Below are 11697 nucleotides of genomic sequence, written 5' to 3'. Positions count from 1 at the left end.
CGAATGTTGTTCAAAGGTTTTTTGATCCTCTCTCAGATTCATTTTCCCTCTAATATTGATGTAACTTGTAAGGATCTGAATCAGCTCCCTGATCAAAAATGTTCTTCTCACCCATCTTATTCATACATTTAATCTATTTCATCTTGTCAACCAAATACTGCGCCCCAACATACACAGTGAATGAAATGCTGGACATTGTTTTAGCTAAATTATATTCTCTTCTCTTCTTTTCGTAATTTTTTCAACTATCCAACACATATTTTAAAATTTTTATAAAATATAATTTCATAATATATATTTAAAATTCAATTTTTATATAAAAATTTTAAAAGTTTATTTTGTTCAAAAAAGTTTAAAAATAATTTTTTAAAAAATTCTAAAATACATGCCGAGAACTCCGGGCATGAAGTATCTACACAGTCGGGGAGGGTAGAATAAGATAAATGCGGAGCATTACGGCATTGTTGGTATACGATATTTTTAATCAATTGAGTCACTGTTTTATTATTATTACGGATTAGCATTTGAGAAAACATTTATTCTAATATTCTAATGCTATATAAAACATACATAATACACAATGTTTCATCTCAGATCTTAAAAATATAAGCGAAGGAAAAAGATGAGCATTCCTGAATGATTTTAAACGTTAATCTCTCTTCATACACAGATCTCCAAAGTCCAATCTCAAGCGCTTCACAAGATAGAAAGATTATGTTCGCAATGATCTCACGGGAAAGCAGCACAGACAAAGGGTTGTAGAGGGAATATATACTACTACCGTAACGGGAGCATGCATAGTGGCATATTGTGCGCTTATCATGTAATAAATTATATGCAGCAGGTCCAGCAGTATGACGTGACACGTGTCACTCAAATGGTGGAAACAATATGAGAACCTAGTATTTATGCATTATTGTATTCAAGAGGAATATCATAGATTCAAACACCTTTTTTGATTTTTTTTAGTATAGTCCCAAGTAGTCCCATCCTATATTAAAAATGTCAACTCAATTGCACTACAGGTGTCAGCATATGATAGGTAACATAGGACGATGAGTGAGACTGTTTGATCTACGTGTCAATCTCTTATAGTGTAATCAGTAATGCTTGCAGTGAAGGGGTGAAGTTTGTAAATATAGGCTTAGAATCAGGGCTATTTGGAGTTTAATAGTAGAAGTGTTTCTGTAACTTATTTGGACTGTTGATTGACGATATTTTAGTCTCGAGACTATCTAACTGAGTTTTCTCACGTATGCAGCAGAATTCACTAATCTAGTAATATGATGCATGATCAACTCTGCTCAAAACCAGCAACCCAACAGGCAACAAGTAACAGGGCATGTGGCACGACATATTCCTCCAGTTAGCAACTTAGCATTCTATTGGAATTGATAGGTTATCAAGTGAGACGATATTAATTAAATATCAAAATTCGGAAATAATCCTCATATAAATACACCACTTCCACTGGAAAAAATATAAATCATATTTCTTTTCTAATATAATGAAAATATATGTAGTTGAAAAATGAAAAAAAAAAATATGAACTCAATATAGTGGAAAAGGATTTATCACAACCCCTAGTGAAATTTATAATTGATCAATATCATCGTTAATGAGACAAGGAGTTTCCTCGTGTCCACAATTTCTCGCAAAAGTGGGGACTTGGAAAATACTAGGTACTCCAAAAAGTATTTTTTTGAAGTCTGGTTAGCTGCATCCACTCCAACAATAATGAGACTTCTTTGTATATACGTCAATCATCAAATTATAATTTTCTACTTGTCTGCCACATTATGTGGTAAAGAATTTTGGAATTTTTTTTTGAGATACGTAGGATTGGCAGTTAGGGAGAAAAATTTGAAGTTGGTTAATTACCACTACAAATGCATAAATCCAGATAAGTGAAACATGAATACCTTATCGAAACGTCCCTAATTGACTTAGGTCAAAATTGGCAGTGAGGGAGAAAATTCAAAGTTGATTAATTACCACAAAAAATACACAAAGTCGAGATAAGCGAAACATGTAAACAAAAAGCAAGACATATATTCGAGACTGAGAGGGAGGCACTATGTAGTTGTATTTGTAGTATATCACAACAACTGCACTATGAATCTGTCATTTCATCCTGCAGTATAAAATTGGGGAAATGTAAGAGATATTTTGTGAAGAGTCATTATTGTCTGACTCGTAGTATTATTTATGCGAGACATTTAATTGCTGCAATATTTTTTATGTTGAAAAATATTTTTGTTCTAAGAAACTGCATCAGAGTTTACGTCAGTAGCGTCACTGATAACTTAATTTAAAACCGCCCCTCATGCTTAATGCTTTTGCATGGACGTCTTTAATCATTAATATAACAAGATAGGAGCATGCTACTTAAATACTTTAATTTATTCATTATCGTCCATCTTCTTTTGGGGACTAATATCTCTCTCTATATATGAGTGTCACTTGTTAAGTGGACTTCAAAGGCCCAGTAATACATCGTAACCACTAGTTAACCGAGAGAGAGGGGGAGAGAGAGAATCAGAGAGAGGGAGAGGGAGAGAGAGAGAGACACAGAGAGAGAGAGGGAGAGAGAGAGATGGGAAGAGGGAAAGTAGAGTTGAAGAGAATAGAGAATCCAACAAACAGGCAAGTGACTTTCTCAAAGAGAAGGAATGGTTTGCTGAAAAAAGCTTTCGAGCTCTCAATCCTTTGTGATGCTGAAGTTGCTCTCCTCATTTTTTCTCCCACCGGCAAAGCTTATCAGTTCTCCAGTCACGAGTACGTTACACACACACACACACACACTCTTTAATCATGTGATCTGTCGTCGATCATTAACTTCATGAAAATCAAACACATTAATTTGGATAACTACAGCTGATGAAATATAGCTAACCAGCTAGTGTGTGTGTGTGTCTCTATATATATATATATAATATACATAATTAAGGTACCTTGATGTTTGATCTATTGTGAACCAAGTGTTGGAATGGTATATAGGATGGACAGGACAATCGGAAGATACAGAAGTGAAGTTGGACTGTACCAGCCTAATAACGAAGGTTTTAGAACCATGGAGGTACTCAGATTTATATTATTTTAATTACTTATCTTAATTAGAGTGTATATATGATTATTAATATATTTTGGTCAAATTTAGAGTTTTAAGATGGGGACAATGGCATTAAGCAATATGTGATCTGATTTTGGCTGCAGATTTGGAGGAATGAAATTGATGAGTTGAAGAGAACAATTGACAACTTGGAAGCAACACACAGGTTCGTGTGATCAAATATAACAGTGTAACGCACACTGGCTTAAAAGCAACAAAATTTAATCGTGATTTGGTACCGTAGCATATGTTCTAATATATTTTACCTCGTGTAGGCATATTGCTGGAGAAGATCTAGGAATGTTGGGAATGAAAGAGCTGAAACAGTTGGAGCGGCAGCTGAGGGTCGGGGTTGAACGTGTCCGATCTAAGAAGGTACGGTTCAATTCCGAGCTAATTATACAGATGCATATATGTCATTGCTATGTGTAATCAGAGTTAGCTCATCTGACTCAAACTCCCTTCTGCATTTTGTTGCGAGTGCATATATTGTTATTTCATCTATTAATAATGCGCATCTGTAACAAGAATACATATGTTGTTTGTGCAAAGTGTAGAACACCTTTCTCTCTGCATCTATTTTTTTTTCTATGGGGTTTATAAATAATTAATCCCGGACACTAATAGTTATACAGATGTAAATGTTAAATCTGATGAGACAATTATGTTTTGATGAACAGAGACGTATCATATCCGAGCATATTAACATGATGAAGAGACGGGTAAGCTTCACACACAAAACAATATTTATATATGTACTCACTTATATATAGTAGTATTCATCTCATATATATAGTTACATGCATGCCCTGATTCGGATCCAAACTCAACTACAACAAGGTGGCCTGGTAGGATATACATTTCTTCATTTCAGGTAGATACAATCAATTAGTTATACAGTCAATAATCTATCCTCATCTTACCAATTAAGTAGAAGCGTATAGGACCGTTGATGTGAATTACAGATGGATTGTTTAGTTTAGATGGAATAAGATGAAGTGATTTACTAAAAATATCTTGGGATCAGTATTGGATCGATCTTATTGATCGATTTATATATAGAGGTACACTGGCACTCAGCACTGGGGGTACTAGAATAATGTTAAATCTTACTATTGATTTATAGAGTAATTTATTGGACATGCTTTCTCACAATTAATTTTCTGAATTTGTGTATGCAGCAGAAACAGCTGCAAGAAGAGAACACACGACTGCAGAAGAAAGTAAGTTCATATTGTAGTAACCGCTATATATGGGGTGCAATCTATTCATGTGCATTCCGAGTTTGGCTCAGGAGTTTATTATCGAGCTCAAGCTTTATATATCTATATTTAATTTACTTAACTAACATAACGCGTGTCGAATCTGTCAAATTTGAGCTTCTGTCAGGATCAAGCACAATAGTCAATAGAGTTTCCAGCCGAACTTAGGACTAATGGCTCGGTAGAAATTGAGCTCGAACACGAACTTCTTAGTCAAACTTGAGCTCAAGCCTACAGTATATATACTGTTTGGCTCTGCACCCTACACCCTACTTATAACATACTCCCTCCGTCCCCTGAGTAGTATACATTGGGGGACGGGGACGCGGCACGGACTTTAATACTCCTGCAAAGTGTAGTTGTGCAATCTATTTTTAAAATTTTTCTTTTCTGAATTAAAATTTGGATGTTATATTTTTATACAGAAAAAAAAATTTCAGAAATAAGTTACGGAACTATATTTTATAAGAGCATTGAAATGCGTGTCGAGCAGTTAAAAAGAAACGTATAGAATTAAATGGGACAGAGGGAGTAATAATTTCATCTATTTCAACACACACATTCAGCACATATATTTGCTGATACGAATGAATTAATGTACCTAGACGTTTATTAAGAAAATATTACTTATGATTTGAAGTTGCATGAACTTGAGGAAGTTGGCAGTGCAAACTCGAGAAGTGTACTCGGAGTGAATGCATGCGATTCATTTCAAAGGTAAACATTCAGTTTAATGCAAAATCAACACCCCTCTTTGATGATGAACCGTTACTCACTTGCTAAAATGCAGGTTTGTGGAGCAGGAAGGAGCTGAGCACTGAAGACTTACTGAAGCAAACAACATGCATAACATGTCAAGTTCTCTCCATATTGATCAAAAGCAGCTCGCTCTATATATATAAGCATGCATATATTTATAGTAATATTCCCAGAAACAATATATATAATGTATATAAGCTCGTTCTATATATTGAGTCTTTTCTCTATTCGTCAGAAGCCGCTAGCTCTAAAGATGCATATACGCATACAGAAGTGTTGTGATATAAGAAGATCCTTGTGTATATAATCCATGGCTGTCTGCAGGTTCAGGCAGGGTGGTCTATGTGAAATAGTAAGTACGTACTCTACCTTATTATGTTGTATACATATATATATATGCGGCTATTCAATATTGCCTAATGTATGTATTAATGGAAATGAATTGTATCTGAAGCAATATATATAATGTAGCAGCCTTTACAACAGATTGTTCTTTTGCACGACCTAGTATAAGTAGTATCTGCTAGGGTTTGAAATGAAATAAGACGACAAGTTGCTGTCACAAAAAAGTTTGAGAAAACGCTGAGCCTGACTTCAATTTGACGCAATTGTGTGAAAAATATGTGTATCAGTATTACTACGTACTTAATTGCTAAAAGTTTATAATCTCTAGTATATTTATAGTAATATTCCCAGAAACAAAGAATGACTACTTCTTAAGGGCATTTTTCGGGTTGTCCGGCTACACTGGAAGAGCGCAGAGAAAAACATTTAGAGAGTGTGTGCTGCATTAATGTATAGTTCAATGTCCAATTCGCCAGGCTTGCTTATCTCGCAGAGTGAATAATGTTTACAGTATTTTTGAAAGTTTTGGAATAAAGATATGGTGACTACGGTTTTTGCTGGGGATTTTGGAGAGGCGGAATGAACTGATTTGTACTTTGGAGTGACAAAAGCACGAGCTCCGGATCAATAGTGACTGAGGCTCCAAACTTAACTGAGAGGAAAATAACTTGGGAAAATACAAGGTTATAAACTTATGTTTGAAACAGATGCAAATCTATTAATTTATAAATTGAACTTGTGAAGTGATCGTGAATTACTGGATATATACTTCAGCTCTTGCTTAAAGGAGTTGCTCCTTTTAGCAAGTTAACAAACCACCTTGTGAATATACTGGTAACATACTAACCCAACAATCCACAAATACAGTTTACTTTATTATACAACTAAGCTTAAAAGCTAATCAGAAATAGGTACACAAACAAATGAATAAGATTCTTATCTGAATAGTAATTTACACTTTTTATATTTGTCCCATTTGTTTTATCTAATTAAACATCGCCCCGATAAAACATAACTAATATATGAATTTTATAAGAATAATAATTACAACAAAATATGTAATTCACAGTTTTTTTAATATTTATTTTCGTTAATGGTTAAAATACCTCTATGTTTTTTTTTTGACGAAAAGTTAAAATACCTCTATGGTAAGTGTTAACTATCGTCAAAATTAACAAATGTTTATTGAATCAGTGAATCAATGGATAATGAAGCGCGCTTGAAAGATGGGGATGCAAAGTGTATATATTATAAACTATAGACTGCAGTTTGAAATAAGGTAAAAGCGCATGGACACAAAGTGTAATTTGCTCGATGATTCGTCAGTTTACATATAAGCATGGAAAATGTTTCCTCCACAAAATCGAGTATAAATTTTTTTACAAAATAGAATGTTTTTGGTTTTGAATGGAATGATGTCTATATTCACATAATAGCACCAATTAAAACATACCATATCACCATATTATTTTGTACATAATTTTATATTCAATTTTGTACATATATCACTAGTGGCAGAATATTGACCACAACACAGTTCAACAGAACTTTGACAAGCAAACTAGGCAGAGAATCTTGTTGAGGCGGGAACAGAGCATTAACCAGCACAACTCTGAAAACGGAACTGCTAATTACAGACAGGGATGGAGTGTTAGACTTAGACATCACTAAATAAACACTGCTGTGTTAGTGTACACAACAATGGTAAAAACCTTGTTCGTTCAGATACTTGACCATATGAACTTCAATCCCCGCGCCATTTCTCCACTACAACATGATCCAGCCAATGTGACATTGGGAAAATTTTCCAGAAAAGGAGAGCTTGCAACCCTACTCGCTGCACCGAGTTAAGTAATACAGTAAAAGATAAAAGCATCAGAAAGTTATTTTCACCTGCCGGTGGCAGATCTACTGGTTAGGCCATCAGAACTTCCACCATCACAGGGATTCTTTAAGTCTATTCGTCATAGACATGTATAAGAGAAGGCAATGCCATATGGAAATGGAAGCAATTGCCAGTTTGATACCATTACCACCAATAAAAAGGCACTGCTGGTAATTTTTAAGAAACAGAAAAATTAACAAACTTCCATTCAAATTACAAACAAAAGAAGATAGTAGAGTTAGAACATATTATTTTTGATCAGTTCTCATAACTACAACCAATACTTTATGAATCCAAGCTTATTTTTCAATTTCAAAATAGGAGCAGAACAGTCTGTAACTGAACTTGTTTATTTTACTTACAGGTGGCAAAATGTGTGATTGGTTTGTTTTGGTTCTCATAAAATGGATTTAGTTTGGATAAATAAACCAAAACCATATAAGTAAACTAGTTATGGGCAAACCACTGTGTCGGATGTTTTATCTGTCATATTGTGATAGCTTATTTAAGGACGTTTACGACTTTCAGATGGATTGATTGTTTTCCTTGTGTTTGAAATTGATGGACTTCAAAGTAGGAGGAGAATCATATTGATATTATACTTATTTTTCAGATAGAGAACAAATCTTTAGAATTCAATTTCAATCAGGAAAGTTTATCTAGCTACATTGTTTGCCTGTTATGGATTCTCCTTGCAGTTCTAGTGAATAATTGAATCAAACTTTATGTGTACAAAGAAATAACTAAAAAAAAAAACTATATATCAATTAGCAAAAACAGACGTAACACAATACCTGATATCTGGTAGAAATTCATCCTCAAATGAACCTATAATTTCTATAGATTCTTCAATAGATTACAATAAAACTATTAAGCATTATCTTATAAAGTACTAGATATCCGAACATTTCTTCTGCCTAATAGTAACAGTTAAGGTAATCCGCAAATGGTTCGATATACCAACTTTTAGTTAGTAGGAAGAAAAAAGTAAGACAAGATTTGGACCCTTTTCAACTCAAGGCGGTATCAAAGCTCTGTCTCCAATAGGACTGCTGCTACTAATAATCCCAGTAAGCACTCGAGGGCAAACAAATGGCATAAGGTGCTTCTCCTGCATCTACTCTCCACTCACTCTGATGCAAAGGGAACATGAGATAAAAAAAGTGAAATTCCTTTAAGCTGATGAAAAGGCAGTAACTTAAGTAGAAAAACAAAACAAAAGAATTTGTAAATAGTGATTGTAAAGCTGCTTGAACTCATTTGTAATAGCATCCCTTTTAGTCCTTTAGTTGGTGTGTAAATAATTAGAATTGTTGATCCTAGCCTGTTAGCAAGTAATCTGCAAATTTAACATGTTAGTTGTGTGTTTGAGTTGGTCGTGAGACAAGTAAGTAGAAAATAATGTTTGGGTAATTTATATTTTAGGTGACTTTTGAGTTATTAAAAACACTACAATTGTGGTAGTATAGAAACACAGCCATTCTGGTGTCCCTTGTCAGAATACACAGCTCTGAGCATTCTCTCCGATTCCTCCAGATACAAAACTGTTGTGTTAATTGACATTATTTGATAAAAATAAAGAATAAAAAAATGTGTATTAATCAGATGAATTTGAAAATATATATGTTGCACGAAATTAATATATGAACTTATCGTGTATACATATTACTCCCCCGTCCCTCTCATTTCTTTACGGTGTTTTTTCACTCGACACGCATTTTAAGACTTTTGTAGAAAATAGTTCCGTAACTTATTTTTGAGATTTTTATTGTGTATAAAAATTCAAACATCAAATTTTATTCAAAAAAAATTAAAAAATAAGTTACGGAACTACGTTTTGTATGAGTATTAGAATGCGTGTAAAACTCTCGTACCCAAGCTAAACTAACTAGGGGACATAGGGAGTTTAAGTTACAAATCAAATCTTTATACACAATAAATATTTGGAGTTACAATATTGAATTTGGGTGTTACAATAATAAACAATGTGGGAGTTACATATTTTTTAATTATGTAACAATATTGAATTTGGGTGTTACAATAATAAACAATGTGGGAGTTACATATTGAATTAAGGGGTGGTTACATGTTGAATGGGGTGGAGATGACACGACAATGCCTATAAATAGTGAATGATATTTCAGTGCAAAAGCACACAAAGTTGCTTGTTCTTCTTATCATCGGTATACTTTTCTTTGTTCAACTTATTAGTAAGTATATAATATATATTTTAGTTTAGTTTAGTTTTTCCAACAGAAAAAGCATGGCACTTGCAACTCATCAAATACAAAAATTAACATGCATCAAAACTCTCGCAGCTCAATCATCTCATCTCAATGCAACTCTTCCTTCCAACTATATTCACCCTGTCAACCTAAATGACTCCATAGCTCATGCAGAGCTTGAGGACTCGATCCCCACTGTCGATTTCTCCAAACTCTGCTGATCCCGCGCAAAGATCCAAAGCTATCCATGATCTTTCTAAAGCATGTCAAGACTGGGGTTTCTTCCTGGTAAACTAATAGTTACACCATAATACTAATAGTATACTCTCTTCTACATAATATTTAACTTGTTGATCCATGTCTCTCAGGTAATAAACCATGGTGTATCAGAGAGTTTGATGGAAAATATTATGGAGGGTTGCTATGAATTTTTCAATCTAACAGATGAAGAAAAGAAAGCGTATGAAGGGAGTGATGTGCTGGATCCAATAAGGTGCGGAACTAGTTTTAACACAGCCAAGGAGACCATCTTCTTTTGGAGGGACTTTCTAAAGGTTCTTGTGCATCCAGATTTTCATTTTCCCGACAAACCAAAAGGGTTCAGGTACTCTGTTCATCAACTTGCACTATTTCTTGCTTGTTAATTAATTTTTACAATACTGAACTTCCATCAACAAGAATTAAAGATATTCGCCAAAACGTACAAGTTCCATCAACAAGGTCACAAATAAAACATATAAATTAATCACCAGAACTGGAATTATAAAATCTGTGTTGAGATAGTAAGCTTTAATGATGCAGATTGCAGAGTTTCTGTTCTGTAGTATAGTCTATATGTTGTGCACTTGTTGATTAGAAACGACAATAAAGCATGCATGAGTGATAATGCAAGGGGGGGAGTTTGGTAAAATGCAGTTGTCAAAAATGTACCTGTGTAAAGTTTGAAGCTTACATATGTGGTCACGTTCAACGCATCTGGAAGCCTTATCTACATGGGCTGCAAACAAGAACCACAGCCGCAATACATCTTATCAAGTTGGGAACAATTCTAGTTGTACTTCTCTACTGAGCCCGCAGTTTCCTCTGCACATGTGGATAATCTTAAGACGAGAAAGCGAGTTTTTTCTAATAATCATGAACTGGACATCAGGACAAAACTAAAAATGATTAATTACAAAATTAGCTGTATCTATTGGTAGATCCTAACTTAATATAGATTATGTTATGACTTATGACCTTATGCAGTGAGCTTGCGCTGGAGTATGTTGAAAGAATCCGAGAAATTTCAGGGGAATTGCTAAGAGGAATATCAGTAAGCCTAGGACTGGAAGCGTCCTACATACACGACGTTTTAAATTTAGAATCCGGCTTACAAGTGTTTGTTGCAAATCTCTACCCGCCCTGCCCTCAGCCTGAACTTGCACTAGGAATGCCGCCTCATTCTGATCACGGCCTCCTGAACATTCTCATAGAGAACGGTGTAGGGGGGTTGCAGCTGCTGCATAATGCAAAATGGGTCAATGTCAGAGCCCCTCCAAATTCATTTTTGGTCAATACTTGTGATCACCTCGAGGTATAAACAAAGTTTCCATAGCCTTCATTTTATACAACACTAATTCACAACAATTTCAAGTTAAATTTTGTCATAATTGTATTTGTTGTAGATACTGAGCAATGGGAGGTACAAGAGTGTAGTGCATCGAGCAGTTGTGAACAATGCGACTACAAGACTATCGCTAGCCGTAGCTAATGGACCGTCTCTCGACACGATTGTCAGGCCAGCACCTGGTCTAACCGATGGTGCAAACAACCCACCAGCCTACACTCCAATGAAATACAAGGAGTATCTGCAGCTGCAGCAAGGAAACAAGCTTGATCAGAAGTCTGTCTTGGATCGGATCAGGCTACAAAAGGAGTGACTGCTAGAGAAAATAAAATGTTACTGTAAAAAATAAAGGCACTTATCACTGAGCCTGATGTTTCTTTGCTATGTTTCTCCATAATTTGGATTACTGTGAAGTGTGTAGTAACACTCACTTCTGAGTTCTCATATGAAATTGATTGAATTTCAAGTGCTATTTTGAAATCGATAACGAACCCTCACTTGAA

At 34.7% G+C, this 11697-nt stretch overlaps 1 protein-coding gene and 1 pseudogene across 2 annotated transcripts; both read left to right on the top strand.

The window, feature by feature from the left end:
* Positions 1-2394: 2394 nt before the first annotated feature.
* LOC108226624 (MADS-box transcription factor 6) lies at positions 2395-5619 on the top strand. 2 transcript variants are annotated; one of them, XM_064079019.1, is made up of 9 exons: positions 2465-2778; positions 3001-3079; positions 3217-3278; positions 3388-3487; positions 3793-3834; positions 3909-3986; positions 4294-4335; positions 5015-5091; positions 5165-5614. In XM_064079019.1, exons 1-9 carry the CDS (start codon positions 2597-2599, stop codon positions 5193-5195), a joined length of 693 nt encoding a protein of 230 aa, XP_063935089.1. In that variant the 5' UTR covers positions 2465-2596; the 3' UTR covers positions 5196-5614. The 2 variants fall into 2 exon arrangements, with proteins under 2 accessions (XP_017257105.1, XP_063935089.1); XM_017401616.2 differs by lacking the exon at positions 3909-3986 and having other exon boundaries at positions 2395-2778; positions 5165-5619.
* A 3889-nt stretch (positions 5620-9508) lies between these two features.
* On the top strand, positions 9509-11666 carry LOC108227299 (2-oxoglutarate-dependent dioxygenase 19-like; annotated as a pseudogene).
* Positions 11667-11697: the final 31 nt, after the last annotated feature.

The sequence above is a fragment of the Daucus carota genome, chromosome 6, assembly GCF_001625215.2.
Source record: "Daucus carota subsp. sativus chromosome 6, DH1 v3.0, whole genome shotgun sequence".
NCBI lineage: Eukaryota > Viridiplantae > Streptophyta > Magnoliopsida > Apiales > Apiaceae > Daucus > Daucus carota.
The sequence above is the reverse complement of the archived record's forward strand: the minus strand, read 5'-3'. Positions and strand labels throughout refer to the sequence as shown.